This window comes from Hibiscus syriacus, unplaced genomic scaffold (assembly GCF_006381635.1).
Source record: "Hibiscus syriacus cultivar Baekdansim isolate YM2019G1 unplaced genomic scaffold, ASM638163v2 tig00110266_pilon, whole genome shotgun sequence".
NCBI classification, from domain to species: domain Eukaryota; kingdom Viridiplantae; phylum Streptophyta; class Magnoliopsida; order Malvales; family Malvaceae; genus Hibiscus; species Hibiscus syriacus.
The window spans coordinates 980,321-1,003,447 of record NW_024062654.1 but is presented as its reverse complement, the minus strand read 5'-3'; the positions used below and the strand labels follow the sequence as shown (position 1 = coordinate 1,003,447).

Genomic DNA, 23,127 nt, shown 5'->3' with positions numbered 1-23,127 from the left:
TCCTAGACGCCGAAGCGCTAAGCGCTAAGCGAAAGCGCTCGCTTTATGCACAAGAAGCGCCAGAGCCCTAAGCGCCTAGGGTCCTAGACGCCGAAGCGCTAAGCGAAAGCGCTCGCTTTATGCACAAGAAGCGCCAGAAAGGCCGAATTCACAAAAAAAACAAAATATTTATAAATTATCTTATAAATACTTAATATCAAAGTCTCAATACATATATTCAAAACTTATAAGTACTTAAACACCAAAATATAATTCTCAATTTACTTATAACTTATAAGTTATAAACACTTAAATACTTATATACAATTAACCATACGACTATACAAGCATACTAATCTCAAAAGATGGTCTACACAAAAAGTAGTCTAAAGTGAGATGAACAAAAGTATTTTTCTAAACCCTCAATTCCTTATAACTAAAAATCCTCTAAATCGTCATCGTCATCAACTCGGACAACACCATCTCCTTCATCACTAGACACTCCAATATCTTCTTCCATCTCATCTTCATCAACTAAGCATCTACGAGATGGCCTACTAGAGATAGGATTATGAGCAGGAGATTTTCCTTTATCATTTCTCGATGGTCCGGCTCCATCATTCACTACTTTTGATGCTCTAGTTAGATAATTAGGCTCATATGCACCGGAAGCGTTAGCAACATCACTCTATGTCAATCCTCACCAACAAACACCGCCTCATCATCATCTTCATCTTCTTCCATTCTTCCCATCAACCACTCATTGCTCTCATCAATATCTTGCAAAAGAATGAGATCGGCCTCCTTACTTTTAGCTTTGCGCTCCAAGGTATGATTGAATTTCACAAACACCATGTCATTCAATCTAGATTGTGCCAATCTATTTCGTTTCTTAGGTGAAGCTACAAGAAAAAAAAACCAAAACTGATAATTTAATAGCCCACTAAACCCTAAATAAGCCCAAAAATCGTATCTGCTAAAGCCCAGAATCGTATCTTCTAAACTCGCGATTAAGCGCCGATTAGCGCTTTGCTAAAAGCGCTGCAAAAGCGCCGATTACTACCGCTTAATGAATTCGTAGTGCTTTTGCTATGCTGAAGCGCCAGGGGCCTCGCTCGAGTCGCTTAGCGCTTTAATTGCGCTTAAGCGGTGCTTTTTTAAACTAAGGCTCCTGGAGGGCAGTAAGTTTTTGCTCCAACTGTTTCACCTCTGATTCAACCTCTTTATATCTGATTAGGCTACATTCCAAATTGCTAGTTACTGTCTGCTTGATAGATTCCTTTGCAGTAAGTCGGTTCTTGTCCTCCACAGCTTTTGCTGCACGTTCAGCTAGTTTTTTCAAGCTTTCATCCATGGCCAACAGCTCATTTTTTTGCTCAATTGTAAGGTTGGTACAGGAACAACCAACACTAGCTAGGATCTTGAATGCCTGCTTGAGTGGAGAAAACTTCCCTGAATCGTGAAAATTAATTGGAGTCATATTCAAGGCTTCGTCTAATTTAGTTAGAGCCATCCTTGCCTCTTCTTGAGAAAAAACAGTTTTGGAACTCAAAAGATCAGATTCTAAGCTAGTGAAGATGAGTTCATATCTTCCTTGGTAGGAGTCTTGGGTTCAATGGCCTGAAATGGTAGAAAAGAAATCAATAACTGAGATACATAAATGCATTAACATTAACAACTAATTTAGATGACTTACCGCAATCTGGCAAGAAGGCTGAGATGATGGAGCTGTGATTTCTACTGATCTGGTTATAGTAGTTTTCTGGTTGCCTATGGCCGAATCAGTTTCGACTATGAATTCATGTGAGACTATCAATTCATGTGAAATCAAACCTGTAGTATCAGTGGAAATATAGGCTTCAACTAAACATGCATCATTGACGAGATAACCTCTTCGAGGGTTGTGTAATTCAGTAAGAGATAAGAACAAAGGAAGCCACAAGTAACCTCCATTGGGTTGAACACATGATAGCAACTGCCAAAAGCATTAAAACAAGAGTATATAATCAACCACTCGAATAAAAAAGCTAGGGTCTTGAGGAACAATGTGAGATTTTATATGAAACTCATGACCAATATGAATTTGAAGTTTCCTATGTAACCCAGAAACTTCTTCGTTGCGGCACCGTTCTAAGCGAATTATAAACCCCTTGATTCATGTAGTCATCCTTAGGAGCTAGGATTGAGCAAATGAGACAGCCCAACCTAACCCAAAAGCAATAAACATATGTCCACATATGTGATTGCTGTAAAGAATTTACCTTTGTAATGGATGTTTTACGATCAATTTGGTCGATGACTGCTAACCCGAATTGGGCATATCTACTCCATCCCGAAGGCAAAGTAGCTGAATCTGCAACATCTAGACAAACTGACAAATGGTCCAACTTGTCCTCCTTTGGGTAGATAAGAATCCGCCTGCCAAATAAGTTTGCATGCAAAATGTAGGTGATTGAAGGCTTGTGAGATTAAATGCAAACTAAAATATAACTAACAAGAAGTTGATCAAGTTACCATTTGTTGCCATCAACAATGAAATTTTCAGAGTACAACTTTTGGTCTCTAATACCGGAGAAATTCTTTATTATCCATCTGAACTTCCTTATTTTTCCAGCAGTATCCACCGACTGAGACTTACTACCATCCGCTGCACTCAAAAATTCAAACTTAATAAAAATGGGTTTCAGAATGTTTATTATAGGGTTAGAATTAGGGAAGGTAAAGAAAATGTCAGGCAAGGATTAAAAGTAGAAACTTTAACAATATTCATTGATAATACCTTGCAGTTCCATAATCACAGATAATATAGCGGCAAAAGACGCTAACTGCAGATGGTGGAGTGGAAGATTGAGGGTCCCTTGGAAGAACTTGTTGCTTGAGCTACTTGGCTTGTAAGCTATCTTCTCTCTTAAGCTATTGTCGCCCCTCAAAGGCTCTAACCCAATAAGAATTCTCTGCTCTAGTGCCTAATCTCCCCCCTTAACCGGGCGTTTAGATAGGGAATGTAAGATTAGCATGAGAATATAATATATATTCTTTGTTTGGTTAGTTCGAAATTTTATTTTAGGTAAAATAAGTTTATTAATAGTAGTATTTTTGGGTATATTATTAGAAATGTCGTTATTTTTTTTTTTTTAGGTATTGTTGGATTAGCGATGTTTTGGACTAAATGCCTTTAAATTTTTTTTTTCTTTCAAAAATATTTTTCTTCTGTCATTGAATAATAAAAATTCTACGAATGTTAAATTACAAATTTATCCTTAAACTATTTTAGATTTACAAAAAAATCTATAATTAAAATTTTATATGAAGTTTAAGGGTTTAAATAAAATTTTACCATTTCATTAAAACTTTTTATATTTTCAATTTTGTAAAAAAATTATATAAATTTTATGAATTTAAATTTTTTAAAGAGGATATATAAATATTTTCCAACTTGTTAAAAAAATATAGAATAAGGATAATTGGTCAAATATATATTCTAATAATCTTTTATTCCTTTAACCAAACACGATAATCTTACATTCCAGCTAAACCAACCAAACACAAAATACAACATTCTCAGTAATCTTATTCCTTGGTAATCTTATATTCCCACTGGTAATCTTACATTCCGTGAACCAAACGCATCCTAAATTCTAAATTTTATAAAGTCTAAATAGAAAGGGTTTAGAAAGACTTGATCGAAGTCAAAATAAGTATTAATAGTTATATTTAAATATATATATATATATTATATATATTAATCTATTCAAAATATTAATTTTAAATAAATAAATTTATTTATGAACATAAATAAATCAAATATTTTTTAATTAACTTTATTTATTTATTTATTAAACTATTTTTTGATGAACTTATTTATTAAACTAAAGTGATTAAGAAAGTATTATTTATTCTAAATACTCTCAACCATTTGACAATGAACAGTCAATCACCCTGCTACAGTCGCGGTGCTCGAACTCGTGACCTCTAGGAACAACAACAATTACTTTAACAACTGAGGTAAGATGATTCGTGCAATTCATATTTATTTATTTATTTTGATAAATAAATATAAATAAATATTATACAAACAATTCATGATTAATTTGTTAAGTACTTTGTTGGTCTATAACCCTAATTATATGTTAATATAAAGAAATATACAAGTAAAAATCATTTACGGTAGTCTAAAGTTTTAATAATTTAACTCTCTCTTTGATTAATGTGTCATTTCTAATGTTATTATAGTTGTTGGTGGAATAAGTTGGTTGTATCTGTCTTCGACGGTTCACTCTTTGTTTGGGTGGGAATGGCAACCAGTGAGAGAATGATCATTTATCAGTGTTTTTCTTTGAGAGAGAATTGGTGATAACTTCGTAAAAGGTCACATTTTGAGACATTTTCACTTAAGTTATTGAGTGTTTAATAGCTCATTTAGGACCATGTAGATGCATTTAGAAGCATTTAGTTGCATGTGGTGGAATTCAGTTTGTCGCGGCATTTTATTTTTAAAGGGTGTTGTCTTGGGAAAGATGTTTTGTTTGATGATGCAGGAATTGAAAGCAATGAGAAGAGGAAAGAAATGTCGTGACATAAGGAGATTGTTGAGCAAACTGAATTTGCCAAGTTCAACCAGCATTTCGAAAGTGATTAAAGTGCGAGAAGATATTTTTGAAGCCAGCTGTATCCTACTTTCCGAGAGCTCTGCCCAAGAAATCCAACTCGAAGATCCACCTGGAGGGACCGACACTGCAACCGTCGGTTCTGCTGATGACGCGCCTGACACTGCAGATCCTGTTTGTCCTTGGGCGCCTGTAAAGGGATTATGCCGGTCACTCAGCCAGCTACTCAGACTGTATCATAGCATGTTTTGCCCAACTTTCAAGTATCTTAACCATGGTTTTAGGGTTTTCTATGATAGTCAACACCAAGTCCTAGGATTAGTTTTTCCCTATAAATAGAGGATGAAGCCACATTGTTAAAGACTTTGGTTCCACCCAGATTTGAGCCTAAAAAGTTAGAAAAAGAAGGTCTTATCTTTCTCCGTCAATCCTACTTGCCGTGGCATTTCTCCTAGACAAGCCTGAGGGAGTGGCGTCCTAAGCGTCCAAGAGGAGCCAATTCGTTGGGAACAGTTCTTAGTTGGGCAGTGCACGTCAAAGCTTTCTCTCATCCACTTAGTTCTTTACTTTCATATTTTGTTATTGGGTTGTAAGGAACGAATGGAACTTGCCTCGTGTTTTTGTATTTCGAACCCCACCATGAACTAATCGTATTTGGTGGGAGTTCGCATGGATGTTTAAGTTTTATTTCAATGAATGGTTGTTTTTATATGCTTTAATCTGTTTTATTTATGAAACTTAATGCCTTAAGGTTGTAGGAGCTACAAGAGTAGCCTTTTCTTAGGAGGTTTTGAGGTTCGAGAGATGTTCGCGTGTTGTGAGTACTATAAAATATACGCAAATAATGTGCAAGTATACACAATCGCTCAAGTAATATAATGATGAGTGAGTATCGTCTCCACAGGAATTGGGTGAAATCACAAAAGTCTAACCAAAGCAATATTCTATCTAAGTATAGTTAGTCTTGATATACAAATGTCACGGCAATGATATGTGTATGCTGGTGGATGCAGATTGTGTGTGATGGTGTATAATGGAAATGCAGTGGTAATGATGGATGTTTAATGTTGAGTATGGTGAAATATTGAGGCAATGAGAAATGGTAAAGATAGTAAAAAATAAAAAATAAGAAAAAATAATCCTCACGTGACAAGCTTCCAATGAAATGAATGGTAAGGATTGGTCTAAGGTTGCTAAATTTATTTCTCAAGTATATTTAAGCTATCTTGTCTTTACTTAATCGACAGGGCTTTCCTAAGGTGTTCAAAAGAACCTAACAGAATAGGATGCCAAGGCATCTGCTCTCACTCAACGATGTTGGACAGCCTACCCTATTGATAAAGACACCTTTTTAGTCGTTGAAATCCTATCCTAGTCTCTTGAGATCTAGGGATTACAGTTATAATATTCCTAGGCGGTTCAAACCTTGAAAATACCATAACACATTGCTTATGAGGATCTTATCTTGCGTTTCTTCCGAATACTTACAAGTATTTTTAGCTTAGGATTCTTCCGAATACCTAACCTTCATCTAAGAGATGGACATTTCCATGCCTCTTACAAGCCTAGATGGTGAAGCATTCATAAGCAAAGCAAATAAAGAACCCAAAATAAACTTAAATATACCCTAAAAATAAAGTTTAAACAATCGTTCAACCAACCACCACCAAATAAGTTAGTTCATGGTGGGGTTCGAAATATCCAAACACAAAGTCATGAAAATATTCGTTCCAACAACCCACAAATTAATAGAAAAATAGCAGCAAAAGGGAAGTGAGAAGAAGCCTTCGACGCGCTACCAAAGGTCTCCTCTCGGCCACCACGAACCACCTAGCTCGCTAGCTTTCCGGCGCCTAGCTTGCCACTCCTTGGAGCTTTATCAATGGAGGAATATCCCAAGGAAGAAGAAATAAAAATGTGATTTTTTCTGCTCTATGTGTGCGCTCTCTGTCCTTTTTTCCTTCTCTCCCATGAGGTGTCATATATAATAAAAATATCTAGGGGTAATGATGAGGTTGTTGGGTGCAAAATACCCCTCATACCCCTAGAATCACATGTTGTGCATGAACCTTATCCTCCAAGTGGCAGTGGTCCTTTGGCAGCTCTGGCAGGCGGTTACAGCAGTCCTTCACGTGCATAGACAGTTGTCCAGTGCCAGCTGCCCTTATGCAGAAATATCTTTTTATCTTTTTCTGCGGCAGAAATGCCAAGGCATTTCAATCTGCTTTAGCAACGTGTGATCGCTGCATTACTTCCCAAAGAATCCTTTTTCTTGCTATTCCCTGCACACCATAGACAAACTGCACCTTTCCCTCAAACAGCTCCATTAAGAAATAAAATAGCACAACCACCAAATGCAACTATATGCAACTACATGATCCTAAAATGACTAAAATGAGCTTTTAAACAAACAATAACTTAAGTGAAAAAGGCTTTAAAAGTAGCCTTTTTAGGAAGTTAACACACCCCCAAACTTAAGCTATTGCTTGTCCTCAAGCAATGGATAGCAGTTATATAAGCATAATGTCATGGCAAAGTTCGATAGTAAGACAGTAGGACAAAATTGAATTTTAACCCTCAGAATGATAGGCTTCAACATGCTAGACTTATCAAGAATTCAAGTACTTTTCCCTAGGTCAAAATCCTTTGTGGTAGTGTGTGTGCGTGATTGTATCCAATCTATACTTAGCGAATTTAGACAATTTCTAATCAAGTCCCCTAGTTTTTGTCAAGGCATTTACTTATCATTAAGCACATTTTTACTCCCTTCTTTGAATATTTTTTTTAAACTGTTACGAAGGGAGTCAGCTCATCACACCTACTCTCCCACACTCTAGATGAAAGGGTGCATACCTTCCATCCCCGAGCTAGTTAAGTAGAGTCATCCCGTGACTTCTTTCATTCACTCATATGCACAAGGCTTCCATTTATTAAAGAAAGTTCCAGGAAATGCCACGGCAAAGAGGAGTGTCCCTCTACAGCTATACTTAAGCATTTATTCACAGTTTCATTTCTAAGGGAGTTTGTTTTGATTTTTCTTTAAACACCATACTATATTTCAATGCCAAGACTAACTAAAGTTCCTTCAAAAATTTCCTAAATTTTCTAAGTATAGAAAACATACAAATCGTGTAAATATTTTTCACAAAGCATCAAGCCCTAGAGTGAGTTCTATCATTCTCAACAGTCATTTACATTCAGATTCTAGCCTAAAAATTATCATCATCGGGTATCCTCAAAACATTTCATCTAACTGTCCTACCATTTACTGATGCCATGACATAATACTATGCTAATGCTATCATGCATATGACCTACCAAGAACAATACCTCCCCAAACTTAAGGGAAGCATTGTCCTCAATGCTTTAAAGAGAACTAAACTAACTATAAACTATATGTTATGCAATGAAATGCAACTAAGTGAAAATGGATGCAAGAGAGGTACCTCAATGTTTACGTGGTGGTGGTGCTTTGGAGGTGCTAGCAGCTCCTCGTCGGGTGCGCTTTCGGATAGGTGCTGGGATGGACTCGGAAGAAGTGGAGTAATAGTGCGCAATGCGTCCAGCCGTGGTCTTGGTGCGGTGACCACTACGTTGTGCATAAGAAGGATTGGGTGCTGGGACGGGGCTGGGTGTTTCTTCGACAGGGACAGTGGGCGGATATTCAGGAGTCTCAGACCGGTGTGTATAAGGAGTAGGGTCAGCAGCAGGAGGATCGAGTGCATCTTGCTCAGGCTCTAGAGATGCCTCAGCATTGAATGCCGGTAGAATTTTGTCTGGGAAACCAGGGAAATTCCGTTGACCGTGGGGAATAATTTCTTGAAACAAAGATTCCACTATAGCATCTCTATGCTTCACGTATCCAAAGAAATTATGGATGTCACCGTGTAAAGCATACAGTTGAGCTTGCGTCTGCGTCACTGCTTCCTCGAGAGCAAGTAACCTTGCCTCGGCATTCGATTCTGTAGTACCTGCAGATTGCTCATGAACAAGGTCTTTAGACTTGGGATTTTCAAGTCCCAACAATAGTGGAAGTCTAGCCCTAGTGATGCCTGATAATTCAGGTAAAATTTCATCAAAAGCATTTTCCTCAACCTTTTTCTTATGACATAAAGCGGTAATTAAATTAGGAAACACCAAAGCACTTGCCTTTTTACACAAACAGTCATGAACTTGCTGAATAATAATACGACCCACATCGATCGGACGGGATACTATCATAGAATGTAAAAGCAATAAGCGTGAAAGTGATACCGTAGTGTTGTGGGAAGTGGGCATTAGTTTATGCTTGAGAAAATGATTCCATAACTTTACGCGCGGCTGAAGACGTTCTCGGTTGACCGAGTATCTACTCGTTTGTCGTCCATTCCACTCAGTGTTTTCAAAACAAAGGTCCTCCAAGACCCCATCGTATGTGTTGCTATCGGCTTCCTCTTCGAACATGGCATGGTCGTCTACTACCTCCTGTAAATGAAAATAACGATTAATAGCAGTGGATGTAAAACGGATTTGCTTACCTCGAACAAAGATGGAGTGTTGATTGGTCTTGGAAATGTTCGCATAGAACTCCTTAACTAATAAGGTGTTCACCGAACCCGGATGACGGGCAAACTTCTGCCACTTGAGCTGCGTCACGATGTCCATAACATCGGGTCCAAAACCACCATTGGTTTCCTCGGTAAAAATAAATCCCAACTCAAAAAAGAGTTTTCGGTTCATGAAGTTTTGGAACCGAGCCTTGGCCTCATCGTTCTCAAACTGTTGCCAAGCGGTCGTGTCGGTTGGAGCTGGTCTTGAGAGCACCATTTTCAGTGTTTTTGAAGTAAGAAAAATGAAAAATGAAGAATCTTTTGAAAGCTTTAAAAACTTGGATGTATTTCGGCTATGGAGAGAATAAGGGAAGAAGATGAGTAAAAGAGAGAGAAAAAGTAAAAGTTAACATGAAAAAGAAAAAATGAATAAAGAAAGAGAAAGAAAAAGTTAAAAATTTGGGAGGGAAAAGGGGTGATAGGACGGTTAAGAGAGGAATTAGTGGGTGGGGGGTTGTGCATGTATAGGGAAGGAAAAAAAACTGCCAAAAGGTAATGATGGTGATAGGACAAGTCTGTGGAAAGAGAAAAAGAAATGTCAGAAATTAAATTAAATAAAAAGAAACAAATCAAAAGAATATCTCTCCAATTAATGCTTTGTCCTTTCCTCCCTTTGGTAACTGCTCCTTGTACGGTTTGCAGTAATGTGGTCCCTACAAATCAGATCAAAAATTAATTACAAAATAAAATAAAATAAAACTAAAGAAAAAAAAACTTGAATGTTAAATTTTATTTATGCACAGACACAAATTCATGACGAGGCATCGAATTTTGGTTCTCCTCTGAGCACGCTTCAGTATCGTACAACCGTAACACGTCCTTGTTGTGCGGTGGTGGAATTCCATTGTAGGCTTTCAGACGCTGGCCATTGACCTTGAAGATCTTCCCATTGTCTATTCTCTTGATGTCAACAGCTCATGGGGATAGACATAATGCACCTCAAATGGCCCTGACCATCGAGATTTTAGCTTCCCAGGAAAGAGTTTAAGTCTAGAGTTGTAAAGCAAGACTTGTTGCCCCACATGAAAATATCGTGGCATCAGGTTTTGGTCATGCCACTTCTTGGTTTTCTCCTTGTATATCCGAGCATTCTCATATGCTTGTTCTCTAAACTCTTCCATTTCAGTAAGTTCTAATAATATTTGCTCCCCAGCTAGTTGAGCATCGAAATTCAATCGCTTGATAGCCCAATAAGCTTTATGTTCACCATACACTAACTTGAAGGGTGACATCCCCAAAGGAGTTTTAAATGCTGTTCTGTACGCCCAAAGTGCTTCATCCAACTTTGGCGACCAATCCTTTCTCTTTGGGTTCACCACTTTCTCTAAAATCTGCTTGATCTCTCGATTAGATATCTCAGCTTGGCCATTTGTCTGCGGATGATATGCCGTGGCAATCTTTTGTCGAACTCCATATCTCAGCAATGCCTTGGCAATCAACTTGTTATCAAAATGGGTTCCTTCATCACTGATGATAGCACGAGATACTCCAAACCGAGTGAAAATATACTTGTGCAAAAACTTGAGTACGGTCTTGGAGTCATTCTTTGAAGTTGCTATTACTTCCACCCACTTTGACACATAATCCCTAGAAGCAATATATATAATTTTCCTTCAGAAGATGGGAATGGTCCCATGAAATCAATGCCCCACACATCAACAACTCTATCTCCAAAATATTTTGCAGCGGCATCTCATGTGTTGGAGATGTTTCCAGTCCGTTGGCATCGATCACATCCTTTGTAAAATGCTTGGCATCTCTAAACAAAGTTGGCCAGTAAAATCCTGATTGCAGGACCTTACAGCAGTCCTTGCTCCACCAAAATGGCCTCCACTTGGGGCCGAATGACAATGGTACAAATATCACTTTGATCCTCTTCAGGTACACATCGTCTAATGAGCTGATCGGCACAATGTTTGAACAGATATGGCTCATCCCAAAAATAGTGCCTTGCATCGTGCTTGAACTTCTTTTTAGCCTGACTATTCAAATCAAAAGGCACAATTCCACTAACAAGAAAATTAACAAGGTCAGCGTACCACGGGATTGCCGCGGCATATAAAATTTTCTCATCAGGAAATTCCTCTTGGATATCTACAGTGTCATGGCATTCAGAATTGTTCTCTAGCCTAGATAAGTGATCAGCAACTTGATTTTCAGTTCCTTTTCTATCTACCACCTCTAAGTCAAATTCTTGCAAAAGTAAGATCCACCTAATAAGTCTAGGCTTGGCATCCTTTTTGTTCACTAAGTATTTTATAGCCGAATGATCAGTGTGAACAATAACTTTAGTGCCTATTAGGTAAGGTCTAAATTTATCAAAAGCAAATACTATGGCAAGTAATTCTTTCTCAGTGGTGGTGTAGTTCAATTGTGCTTCATTTAAAGTGCGGCTAGAGTAATAAATAACATGAAAGATTTTACCTCGCCGTTGCCCCAAAACAGCTCCTATGGCATAATCGCTTGCATCTCACATCAGCTCAAATGGTGATGTCCAGTCGGGAGGGACTACAATGGGTGCCGAGATCAGTTGTCGCTTTAGCTCAGTAAACGCGCCGAGGCATAATTCATCAAACACAAAGGGTTGGTTTTGTTGAAGCAATGTGCACAAGGGTTTAGAAATCTTGGAGAAATCTTTGATAAACCTTCTATAGAATCCAGCATGTCCAAGAAAACTTCTTATTTCCTTGACCGAAGTTGGTGGTGGCAATTTTTCAATCACTTCAATCTTTGCCTTGTCTACCTCAATACCCTTGTGTGAAATTTTGTGGCCTAATACAATACCTTCAGTCACCATGAAGTGACATTTTTCCCAGTTTAAGACCAACTCAGCCTCCTCGCATCTCTTGAGAACTTTTGCTAAATTACCGAGGCATCGTTCAAAATCATCCCCACAAATAGAAAAATCGTCCATGAAGATCTCCAGAAAATCCTCAACCATATCTGAAAATATAGCTTGCATACATTGCTGAAACGTTGCCGGGGCATTACAGAGTCCAAAAGGCATCCTCCTAAAGGCTAAAGTGCCATAGGGACAAGTAAATGTAGTCTTCTCCTGGTCCTCTGGTGCGATGGCAATTTGATTGTACCCCGAGTACCAATCCAAAAAGCAATAGAATGCTTTGCCGGCCAATCGATCCAATATTTGGTCGATGAAAGGTAAAGGAAAGTGGTCCTTCTTCGTAGCTTTGTTGAGTTTTCTATAGTCCATACATATCCTCCATCCAGTCACAGTGCGAGTGGGTAATAGCTCATTATCCTCATTCGTAACCACCGTCGTGCCTCCTTTCTTCGGAACACATTGGATAGGGCTCACCCATGAGCTATTGGAAATAGGGTAGATCACTCTAGCATCAAGCCATTTCAGAATTTCTTTCATCACCACTTGCTTCATAACAGGGTTGAGTCTTTTTTTGGTTCAATTGAATTGCCGTGGAATCTTCTAGCAGAATCTTGTGCATGCAGATCGTGGGACTAATGCCTTTCAAATCGGCCATAGTACAACCAATTCTTTCTTATGCTGCATCAAAACACTTAACAAACTTTGCTCTTGGTTAGCAGTAAGGTTAGCGGAAATAATCACCGGTAAAGTCTCATCGCTACCTAAGTAAACATATTTAAGATGCCCTGGCAAAGTCTTAAGCTCTAGATTGGGTGCATGCAATAATGAAGGCTTAGGAGAAATGAATTCATCAAAATTCAGAGGTTCAAAATTCATACCTGATCTAACTTGTACTAAGCTAGATTGCTCCTCCAAAATTGGAAAGTCATCGGACTCCACTAAGCTTTCATCATCCACCCAATATTCATTTTCTGCTAGCTGAATGAAGTTGTTCTGGCAAAGAAGTTCAGTCTCTTCTTCAATCACTGAGTTCAATTCAGAAATGCCTTGGCATTCTTCAGTGTCATCAACATATTTGAGCGTTCTAAAAACATTGACAGTCACACACTGATCAGCCACTCTCATGGTAAGTTCACCTTTTTCACAGTCTATCAAGATACGTCCAGTGGCTAGGAAAGGTCTTCCCAGAATGATTGGTGCCTTGGCATCAACTTCGCAGTCCAAAATTAAGAAGTCAACTGGAAACACAAACTTGTCCACCTTACTATGACATCCTCGACTCTCCCTTCAGGTTTAACATGGGATTTGTCGCAAGTTGTAAAATAACTGAGGTGGGTCTTGCATCTCCTATGCCAAGCTTCAAGAATATCGATTTCGGCATTAAGTTGACACTTGAACCAAGATCACATAAAGCCTTTCCAACGAAATTACTCCAATTGAACAAGGAATAATGAAGCTGCCCGGATCATTTCTCTTTGGCGCAACTTACTCAATGAAGAACAAAATTTGTTGCCGTGGCAACATATCTAGTTTCCTTTTCTTGGTACAGATGTCCTTCAGAAATTTGGCATACATCGGCATCTGTTCAACAGCTTCCAAGAGAGGTATATTGATATGGAGCTGATCAAATGTCTACGAACTTCTTGAACTAAACTTCATCATTTGTTTCTTCAATCTTTGCGGGAAGGGTGGGGGAGGTCTAGCTTCCTTAGCTGTAGGAATAGAATTTTCTTTTGCCTTGGCATCATCTTGTAATTCACTTCAGTAGTGGGATTAGAATCATCTTGTTGTGGCCCACTATCCTTGACTTGTCGATTGATTTGTGTTCCACTCCTAAGAGTTAACACATTGCAATGTTCTTTTCCAGGCCCTTTAGTGACTTCAGTATCACTTGGCAAACGTCCTTGCTGACGCTCTTGCAATGCCATAGCAATCTGACCAACTTGACCTTCCAAAGCTCTCAGAGACGAGCTATGGCTTTGAAGTAAGGCGCCTTGACTATGAAGTAAAGCTCATTGATTCTTAATTGAAGTAGAATGGTCTTGCAGTATTATCTTCTTAGTAGATATGAATTCTTGAATTGTAGCTTCTAAGGAACTTATGCTCGCTGAAGATGAAGCTCCTTTGTTAGCGTTATGCCATGGCATAGCATTTTGGTAACCTTGAGGCTCATTGTGATTCTGCTGCCTAGTAGGTTGATTACATTGTGGGCTCCTTGATTTCCCCATGAAAAATTAGGATGCTGACGCCATCCAGTATTATAAGTGTTTTAGTAAGGATTGTTGTTGCCTCGATTGTAATTGCCTACAAAGTTGATGGACTCATGGTTGGTTGGGCATTCGCTCTCGTGATGATTGCCTTGGCATAACAGACATGCCAGACTAGTTGTTTTCACTTCTTTCACATCAGTGGAACATTGTAAGTTCTTCAACATATTAGTAATAGCGGAGAGTTGAGCGGACACCGAATCTTTGGCTTTTAACTCGAATGCTCTAGGTGCTCTCCTCCCACTCCCAAGTCTTGAGGAAGGAAATTTATAATCATTGTTAGCAATTCTATCCAAGATAGCAAACACCTCCGTAGGTGATTTGTCCAGTAATGTCCCATTTTCCGAGGCATCCAGTAACATCCTTGTGGGTGCATTGACTCCATTATAGAACATGACTACTTGAGTCCAATCATGAAAACCATGATTTGAACACTTTCGAAGCAAACTCTTATAACGATCCCAACACTCATACATGGATTCGTTGTCGCCCTGGAGAAAAGATGATATTTCATTCCTTAGCTGCGTATTCATGTTTGGTGGGTTGTACCTCAATAAGAAACTCTTGCAAGGATCGGCCCATGATTCCATCGAACCGGCTGGTACACCACTCAACCAAGCCCTTGCTCAGTCACGCAATGAATACGGAAAAAACTTTAATTTTAGAAAATCCTCATGCACTCCTTCTTGGCGGAAAGATTCACAAACCTCTAGAAAATTGCGAATGTGCTGCCTGGCATCTTCAGTTGGCATACCCCCAAACTGCCCAATGGAATTCAACATGTTGAACATGACTGGTTTCAACTCGAAATGTGCAGCTTGAATTTCGGGTGCCACAATCCCAGGATTCAGATCATCCAGCATCGAATTTAAATGATCTCGAATAACACGAGGCCTGATAGCAGGTTCAGCATTGTTTAATGCCGCGGCATTCTGATTTCCGTCATCTTGACCAATGCCTTGGTTTCCAATCTGATACATATTTCCTTGAGCACATCTTCTTCTTCTAAAGAGTCTTTCAATCTCAGGTTCTATCGGTTCCAAAGGCTCTTCAGAATTTCTTCTAGGCATACACTAAATAAACCTGAAAAATAAAACAAAAATATCAAGTAAACTATACAAAAAAAAATGCAAAACAAAATAAAATGCTCTGGCAAAACTAAATAACTTCAGGCTGCCAATCCCTGGCAACGGCGCCAAAAACTTGTTCGCGTGTTGTGAGTACTATAAAATATACGCAAATAATGTGCAAGTATACACAATCGCTCAAGTAATATAATGATGAGTGAGTATCGTCTCCACAGGGATTGGGTGAAATCACAAAAGTCTAACCAAAACAATGTAATATTCTATCTAAGTATAGTTAGTCTTGATATATACAAATGTCACGGTAATGGATATGTGTATGATGGTGGATGCAGATTGATGGTGTGATGGTGTAGCAAATGGAAATACAATGGCAATGATGGATGTTTAATGTTGAGTATGGTGAAATGTTGAGGCAATGAGAAATGGTAAAGACAATAAAAAAAATAAATAAAATAAGAAGAAAATAATCCTCACGTGACAAGCTTCCAATGAAATGAATGGTAAGGATTGTCTAAGGTTGCTAAACTTATTTCTCAAGTATATTTAAGCTATCTTGTCTTTACTTACTCGACAGGGCTTTCCTAAGGTGTTCAAAAGAACCTAGCAGAATAGGATGCCAATGCATCTGCTCTCACTCAACGATGTTGGACAGCCTACCCTATTGATAAAGACACCCTTTTTAGTCGTTGAAATCCTATCCTAGTCTCTTCCGAGATCTAAGGGATTAAGTTATAATATTCCTAGGCCGGTTCAAAGCCCCTTGAAAATACCATAACCCATTGCTTATGAGGATCTTATCTTGCGTTTCTTCCGAATACTTACAAGTATTTTTAGCTTAGGATTCTTCCAAATACCTAACCTTCATCTAAGAGATGGGCATTTTCATGCCTCTTACAAGCCTAGATGGTGAAGCATTCATAAGCAAAGCAAATAAAGAACCCAAAATAAACGTAAATATACCCTAAAAAATAAAGTTTAAACAATCGTTCAACTAACCACCACCAAATAAGTTAGTTCATGGTGGGGTTCGAAATATCCAAACACAAAGTCATGAAAATATTCGTTCCAATAACCCACAAATTAATAGAAAAATAGCAGCAAAAGGGAAGTGAGAAGAGGCCTTCGACGCGCCACCGGAGGTCTCCTCTCGGCCACCACGAACCACCTAGCTCGCTAGCTCCTTCCGGTGCCTATCTTATCACTCCTTGGAGCTTTATCAATGGAGGAATATCCCAAGGAAGAAGAAATAAAAATGTGATTTTTTCTACTCTATGCGTGTGCTCTCTGTCCCTTTTTTCTTCTCTCCCATGAGGTGTCATATATAATAAAAATATCTAGGGGTAATGATGAGGTTGTTGGGTGCAAAATACCCCTCATACCCCTAGAATCACATGTTGTGCATGAACCTTATCCTTCAAGTGGCAGTGGTCCTTTGGCAGCTCTGGCAGGCGGTTACAGCAGTCCTTCACGTGCATAGACAGCTATCCAGTGCCAGCTGTCCTTATGCAGAAATATCTTTTTGTTTTTTTCTACGCCAGAAATGCCAAGGCATTTCAATCTGCTTTAGCAACGTGTGATGCTGTGGCATTACTTCCCAAAGAATCCTTTTTCTTGCTATTCCCTGCACACCATAGACAAACTGCACCTTTCCCTCAAACAGCACCATTAAGAAATAAAATAGCACAACCACCACAAATGCAACTATATGCAACTACATGATCCTAAAATGACTAAAATGAGCTTTTAAACAAACAATAACTTAAGTGAAAAAGGCTTTAAAAGTAGCATTTTTAGGAAGTTAACAAGAGAATACCTTGGCAAAATATCCTTAGTATTTTAGAGAAACTAGGGAGGAACCATATAAACAAGGGGTTCTAGGTAGTAACTAGGCCTAATCCACCTTAGAGATAAGGATATGATTTCATTCGACTAAAAGAAGTAGAGCATAAACGATAGGTTAGATGTTAATGATGCCGTAAAAAGGTAGTGCCAAGACATATCCTGTTATCTGGACCAATAGGATCAATACAGGGGCTTACGCCAATCGGTTTTGTCAGGGCATCTTCAATCTATCGAGTCCCTTATTAGAGATACCATAGGGCACCTCAGTAGACTCCGTCGGGCAGGTTAGGCATAGAAGAAATACCATTCAAAGAAATAGACTTAGATTTTCCTAGTGACTCCCATCGCTCATTCCCATAGCTGCTTGTCTTGTGAGAAAGCTAAAGTCCTATATATTAAATCTTGTAATTGCATTTCATTTTGCTTTGACATTTCCATTTGTTTGTATGCATCACAATTTAATTTGTCACAACATAATCAATTGTTACCACAACACCATCGTTCTATTTCCACTTCAGTCATTCCATATTGCCACAACATTCTCATTTGTATATACCATCACTAACTTTTCTTAGGTGACTAAGTAAAGTGCCTTGACAAATCTATTTGATTTCTCCAATTCCCTGTGGAGATGATACTCAACTTATCACTTTATTACTTGTTCGATTGTGTATACTTGCACACATATCGGCACTCATTTATAGTACTCACAAAAAGTGGACAAGTTTTTGGCGCCGTTGCCGAGGAATTGGCAACTGGAAGTTAAATTGATTTGTCATAGCATTTTTATTTTATATATTCATATTTTCTTTTCAGTTAGCTTTACTTTTTACTTTCCTTAATTTTTGTTCATTTGTTTCTCTAGGTACATGACCAGAAGCAACCCTGAAGAGCCATTAGAACCGAATAATCCTGAAATCGAGAGGCTTTTTAGGCAAAGAAGACGTGATCAACGTGTAATCATGTACCAAATCAGAAATCAAGGTATTGGTCATGAAGATGATCAGAATGCCGGGGCGAATTTAAATATTGGGAATGCAGCCAGACCTCGAGTCATTCGTGATCACTTAAACTCAATTTTAGACAATTTAAATCCTGGACTTGTGGCACCAGAAATTCAGGCGACCCACTTCGAGCTCAAATCTGTCATGTTTAATATGCTAAACTCCATAGGGCAATTTGGGGGCATGCCAAATGAATATGCCTGGCAGCATATTCGTAACTTCTTGGATGTCTGCGATTCTTTTCGCCAACAAGGGGTACACGAAGATGTACTGAAGCTAAAATTATTTCCATATTCTCTGCGTGACCGAGAAAGGGCTTGGTTGAGTGGCGTTCCAGTAGCTGATGACGAGTCGATGTATAAGTGCTGGGATCGATACAAGGCATTGCTTCGCAAGTGCTCAAACCATGGTTTTCAAGATTGGACACAAGTGGTGATGTTCTATAATGGAGTAAACGTACCCACGATGATGATGCTAGATGCCTCGACAAATGGGACGTTACTTGACAAATCACCAGTAGAGGTATTTGACATACTAGATAGGATTGCTACCAATGATTACCAATTTCCATCTACTCGGCTTGGACTAGGGCGCAAATCACACAGAGGTTTCGAGCTAGATTCTAAGGATACCGTGTCCACCCAACTTGCTGATATCACCAACATGTTGAAGAATTTGCAAAGGCCAAGTGAGGTGAGAGAAGTAAAGGCAAACCATTTAGCTTGTTTATTATGCCACGACAATCACAATGAGAGTGATTGTCCAACCAATCAAGAATCCATTAACTTTGTAGGTAACTTCAATCGAGGTAACAACAACCCCTATTCCAATACATATAATCCTGGATGACGTCAACATCCAAACTTTTCGTGGGGAAATCAAGGATCCAGCAATGCCCATCAACCAGCTCGGCATCAGAATTTCAATGACTCCCAAGGTTATCAATCGAATATGCCATGGCATAATTCTAACAAGGGAGGGCCATCTTCATCAAACACAAGATCTTTGAAAGCCACAATGCAAGAGTTTATTGCAACAACAAAGACAATACTGTAAGACCATACGACCTCCATCAAAAATCAAGGAGCCCTGCTTCAGAGCCATAGTTCGTCATTAAGGGAATTAGACAGTCAGGTTGGTCAAATTGTTGTGGCATTAGAAGAACGCAAACCAGGACATTTGCCGAATGACACTGAAGTCACCAAACCTCATGACAAGGAGATCTACAGTGTGCTAACTCTTTGAAGTGGTATACAAATTAATGTTGAATATAAGTTTGGGGGAAGATCGAAGGATGATTCACCCCCTATAACTGTGCAAGCTGATCGAGAAGTGCAGGAAGAAGCACCAATAGAAGAGGATAAGGATGAGGGTTCATCAAGTAAAGCATCTGAGGTGGCAAATAAAAATGCTAAGGTAACTTCATATCACACCCCATCAGTTCAAGAAGCCAGACCCCTACCTCCTTTTCTGCAAAGACTGAAAAAGCATAACAAAGATATCCAGTTTAAGAAGTTCGTTGACATTCCGAGTCAACTGCAAATCAATGTTGCTTTTTTGGAAGCTATGGAACAAATGCCCACCTATGCTAAATTTCTCAAAGAGATTGTTACCAAGAAGAGAAAAGTAGAGCAGTACGAGACAATTGCCATGGCAAAAGAATTTTGCTCTTCCTTAAGCAAGCTACCACCGAAGAGACATGATCTGGGCAGTTTTATCATCCCATGTTCGATATGAGACAAATTTGTTGGGAAGGCACTATGTGACCTTGGATCGAGTGTAAACTTGATTCCTAAGTCAATATTCGTGAAGCTTGGGATAGGAAATGCGAGACCCATATCTGTCATTTTGCAATTAGCCGATCGTTCACATGTGCGTCCTGAAGGGCGGATTAAAGATGTCATCGTGCGGGTTGACAAATTCATTTTTCCTGTCAATTTTTTGATTATGGACTGTGAGGTTAACGCCACAACACCCATCATCTTGAGGAGACCATTCCTAGCTACCGGTCGTATTCTCATCGACTGTGAAAGGGACAAGCTGACCATGCGAGTGGTCGATCAACAAGTCACTGTGAATGTCTTCCGATCTCTCAAGTACATGGATGATTCTGAAGAATGCCAGAGCATTTTAGAAGTGGATACAATAATAACGAAAGAAGCAGATCAATTTTGCCAAGACAATTTCATTCAACTGGGACCTGATGAGGGGCTATTGGAACACTTAAAGGCCGGAGAGCCTAATGATTTTTCATCCGAGGAACATCAGGCTAGCTTCCTTAAAGTTAGCCCATGTACGCGTTTTGAACCTTTGAATTTTGAAGAATTTGTTCCTCCCAAGCCATTATTACAACATGCTCCTACCCTAGAACTTAAGAATTTGCCACAACATCTTAAATATGCTTATCTGGGTAGTAATGAAACTTTAACTATGATTATTTTCTCTGCCCTCACTCCTATCCAAGAATCGAGTTTGTTAAGTGTTTTGTCACAACATAAGAAAGCGTTATGCTGGAAGATGGCAGATCTCAAGGGAATAAGTCCAACAATCTGCATGCACAAAATCATACTAGAAGAATGCCACGGCAAATCCATAGAGCCACAGCGAAGACTGAACCCAATCATGAAACAAGTTGTGATGAAAGAGATTCTCAAATGGCTCGATGCTGGAGTAATTTACCCCATTTCGGATAGTTCGTGGGTGAGTCTCGTTCAATGTGTGCCCAAGAAGGGAGGCATGACCGTGGTGATGAGTGAAGACAACGAGTTGATACCTACTCGCACGGTCACCGGGTGGCGAATATGCATGGACTACCGCAAGCTCAACAAGGCCACCAAGAAAGATCACTTCCCTTTGCCTTTCATTGATCAAATGATGGATCGGCTTACCGGCAAGGCATTTTATTATTTCTTGGATGATTACTCAGGGTATAACCAAATTGCCATCGCATTAGAGGACCAAGAGAAGACCACATTCACATGCCCCTATGTCACTTATACTTTCCGAAGAATGCTTTTTGGACTCTGTAATGCCCCGACAACTTTTCAACACTGCATGCAAGCCATATTCTCTGACATAGTTGAGGAGTGTCTTGAAATTTTCATGGATGATTTTTATGTTTCTAGGGACGACTTTAAAAAATGCCTCAGCAATTTAGCAAAGGTACTGAAGCGATGAGAGGAGGCTGATCTCGTGCTGAATTGGGAAAAATACCACTTCATGGTAACAGAAAGCATTGTTCTAGGCCACAAGATTTCTGCAAAGAGCATTGAGGTAGACAAGGCCAAGATCGAGGTAATCGAGAAGCTACCCCCACCAAACTCTGTCAAGGGTATTCGAAGTTTCCTTGAACATGCTGGATTTTATAGACGATTCATCAAGGACTTCTCCACAATATCCAAGCCCTTGTGCATCCTGCTGCAACAGAATCAACCGTTCGTGTTCGATCAGAAATGCCATGGCACATTCAAAGAGCTGAAGCAAAGACTTATCTCTGCACCTATCGTAGTTCCCCCAGATTGGATGGCACAGTTCGAATTAATGTGCGACGCAAATGATTTTACCGTGGGAACAGTGCTTGAGCAACGTAGAGGTAAAGTTTTCCATGATATTTATTATGCTAGCCATACTTTAAATGATGCACAATTGAATTACACAACTACTGAGAAAGAATTACTTGCCGTGGTATTTGCATTTGACAAGTTTAGGCCATACTTGATAGGCACAAAGGTAATAGTTCACATCAATCATTTAGCTATAAATAATTAGTGAACAAGAAAAATGCCAAGCCTAGACTGATTAGGTGGATATTACTCTTGCAAGAATTTGACTTAGAGGTACTTGATAGGAAATGTACTAAAAATCAGGTTGCAGACTATTTATCTAGGCTAGAAAACATTTCAGAATGCCATGACATTGTTGATATTAAATAAGAATTCCTGACAAGAAAATTTTATATGCCACGACAATTCTGTGGAACACTGACCTTGTTAATTTTCTTGTTAGTGGCGTTTTTCCTTATGAACTAAATAGTCAGGCCAAGAAGAAGTTTTTGCACGATGCCAAGTTCTATTTTTAGGACGAGTCGTACTTGTTCAAGCAATGTGCTGATCAAATAATTCGACGGTGTATCCCGGAAGAAGAGCAACGCGATATCTTATACCATTTCCACACTGCAACCTGTGGAGGGCATTTTTGAGGTTCGAGGACTGTTGCAAAGGTCCTCCAATCAGGCTTCTATTGGCCATCACTATTTAAGGATGCCACGCATTTTGCAAGACGTGCGACAGATGCCAGCGCACTGGAAATATTTCCAGACGACACGAAATGCCGCTGTAAAATATTTTGGAAATATAGATCTTTGATGTTTGGGGCATTGATTTCATGGGACCATTCCCATCTTCCTTTGGAGATTTATATATCTTGCTTGCGGTGGACTATGTCTCTAAGTGGGTTGAAGCAATTGCCACACCAAGGAATGACTCGAAGACGGTGCTAAAGTTCCTTCACAAGAACATATTCACTCGATTTGGAGTACCAAGGGCCATTATCAGTGACGAGGGCACCCATTTTGACAATAGGCTAATTGCCAAGGCATTACAGAAATACGAAGTGCGACATAAGATTGCCACGGCATATCACCCAGAGATGAATGGGTAAGCTGAAGTTTCCAACCGAGAAGTTAAGAAAATCCTTGAGAAGGTAGTGAACCCTCGAAGGAAAGACTGGTCCCCAAAACTCGATGAAGCTCTTTAGGCCTATAGGACGACATTCAAAACACCACTGGGAATGTCACCTTTCAAGATGGTATATGAAAAAGTCTATCACCTCCCAGTTGAGTTAGAACACAGGGCGTACTGGGCAATCAAGAAACTAAACTTCGAAGCGCAACTTGCTGGGGAAAAACGAC

The 23,127-nt window shown here is 39.2% G+C and overlaps 1 protein-coding gene across 1 annotated transcript; it reads right to left on the bottom strand.

The window, feature by feature from the left end:
- Positions 1-1,397: 1,397 nt before the first annotated feature.
- On the bottom strand, positions 1,398-22,465 carry LOC120115547. Its single transcript, XM_039136224.1, has 8 exons — positions 22,381-22,465; positions 8,238-8,362; positions 4,657-4,776; positions 2,759-2,945; positions 2,494-2,626; positions 2,241-2,397; positions 1,676-1,954; positions 1,398-1,599 (listed from the first exon to the last, which is right to left on the bottom strand). Exons 1-8 carry the CDS (start codon positions 22,463-22,465, stop codon positions 1,543-1,545), a joined length of 1,143 nt encoding a protein of 380 aa, XP_038992155.1. The 3' UTR covers positions 1,398-1,542.
- Between the last annotated feature and the right edge of the window lie 662 nt (positions 22,466-23,127).

What these genes read in the sequence shown, in the direction of transcription:
- LOC120115547 (XM_039136224.1), bottom strand. Translation starts at nt 22,465, where the DNA reads ATGGCCAATAGAAGCCTGATTGGAGGACCTTTGCAACAGTCCTCGAAC. An exon ending in CTCCTGAATATCCGCCCACT is followed by an intron (nt 4,777 to 8,237) that starts GTCCCTGTCGAA and finishes ATCCCTTTACAG; the next exon opens with GCGCCCAAGGACAAACAGGA. An exon ending in AGCCTTCTTGCCAGATTGCG is followed by an intron (nt 1,600 to 1,675) that starts GTAAGTCATCTA and finishes CTACCATTTCAG; the next exon opens with GCCATTGAACCCAAGACTCC.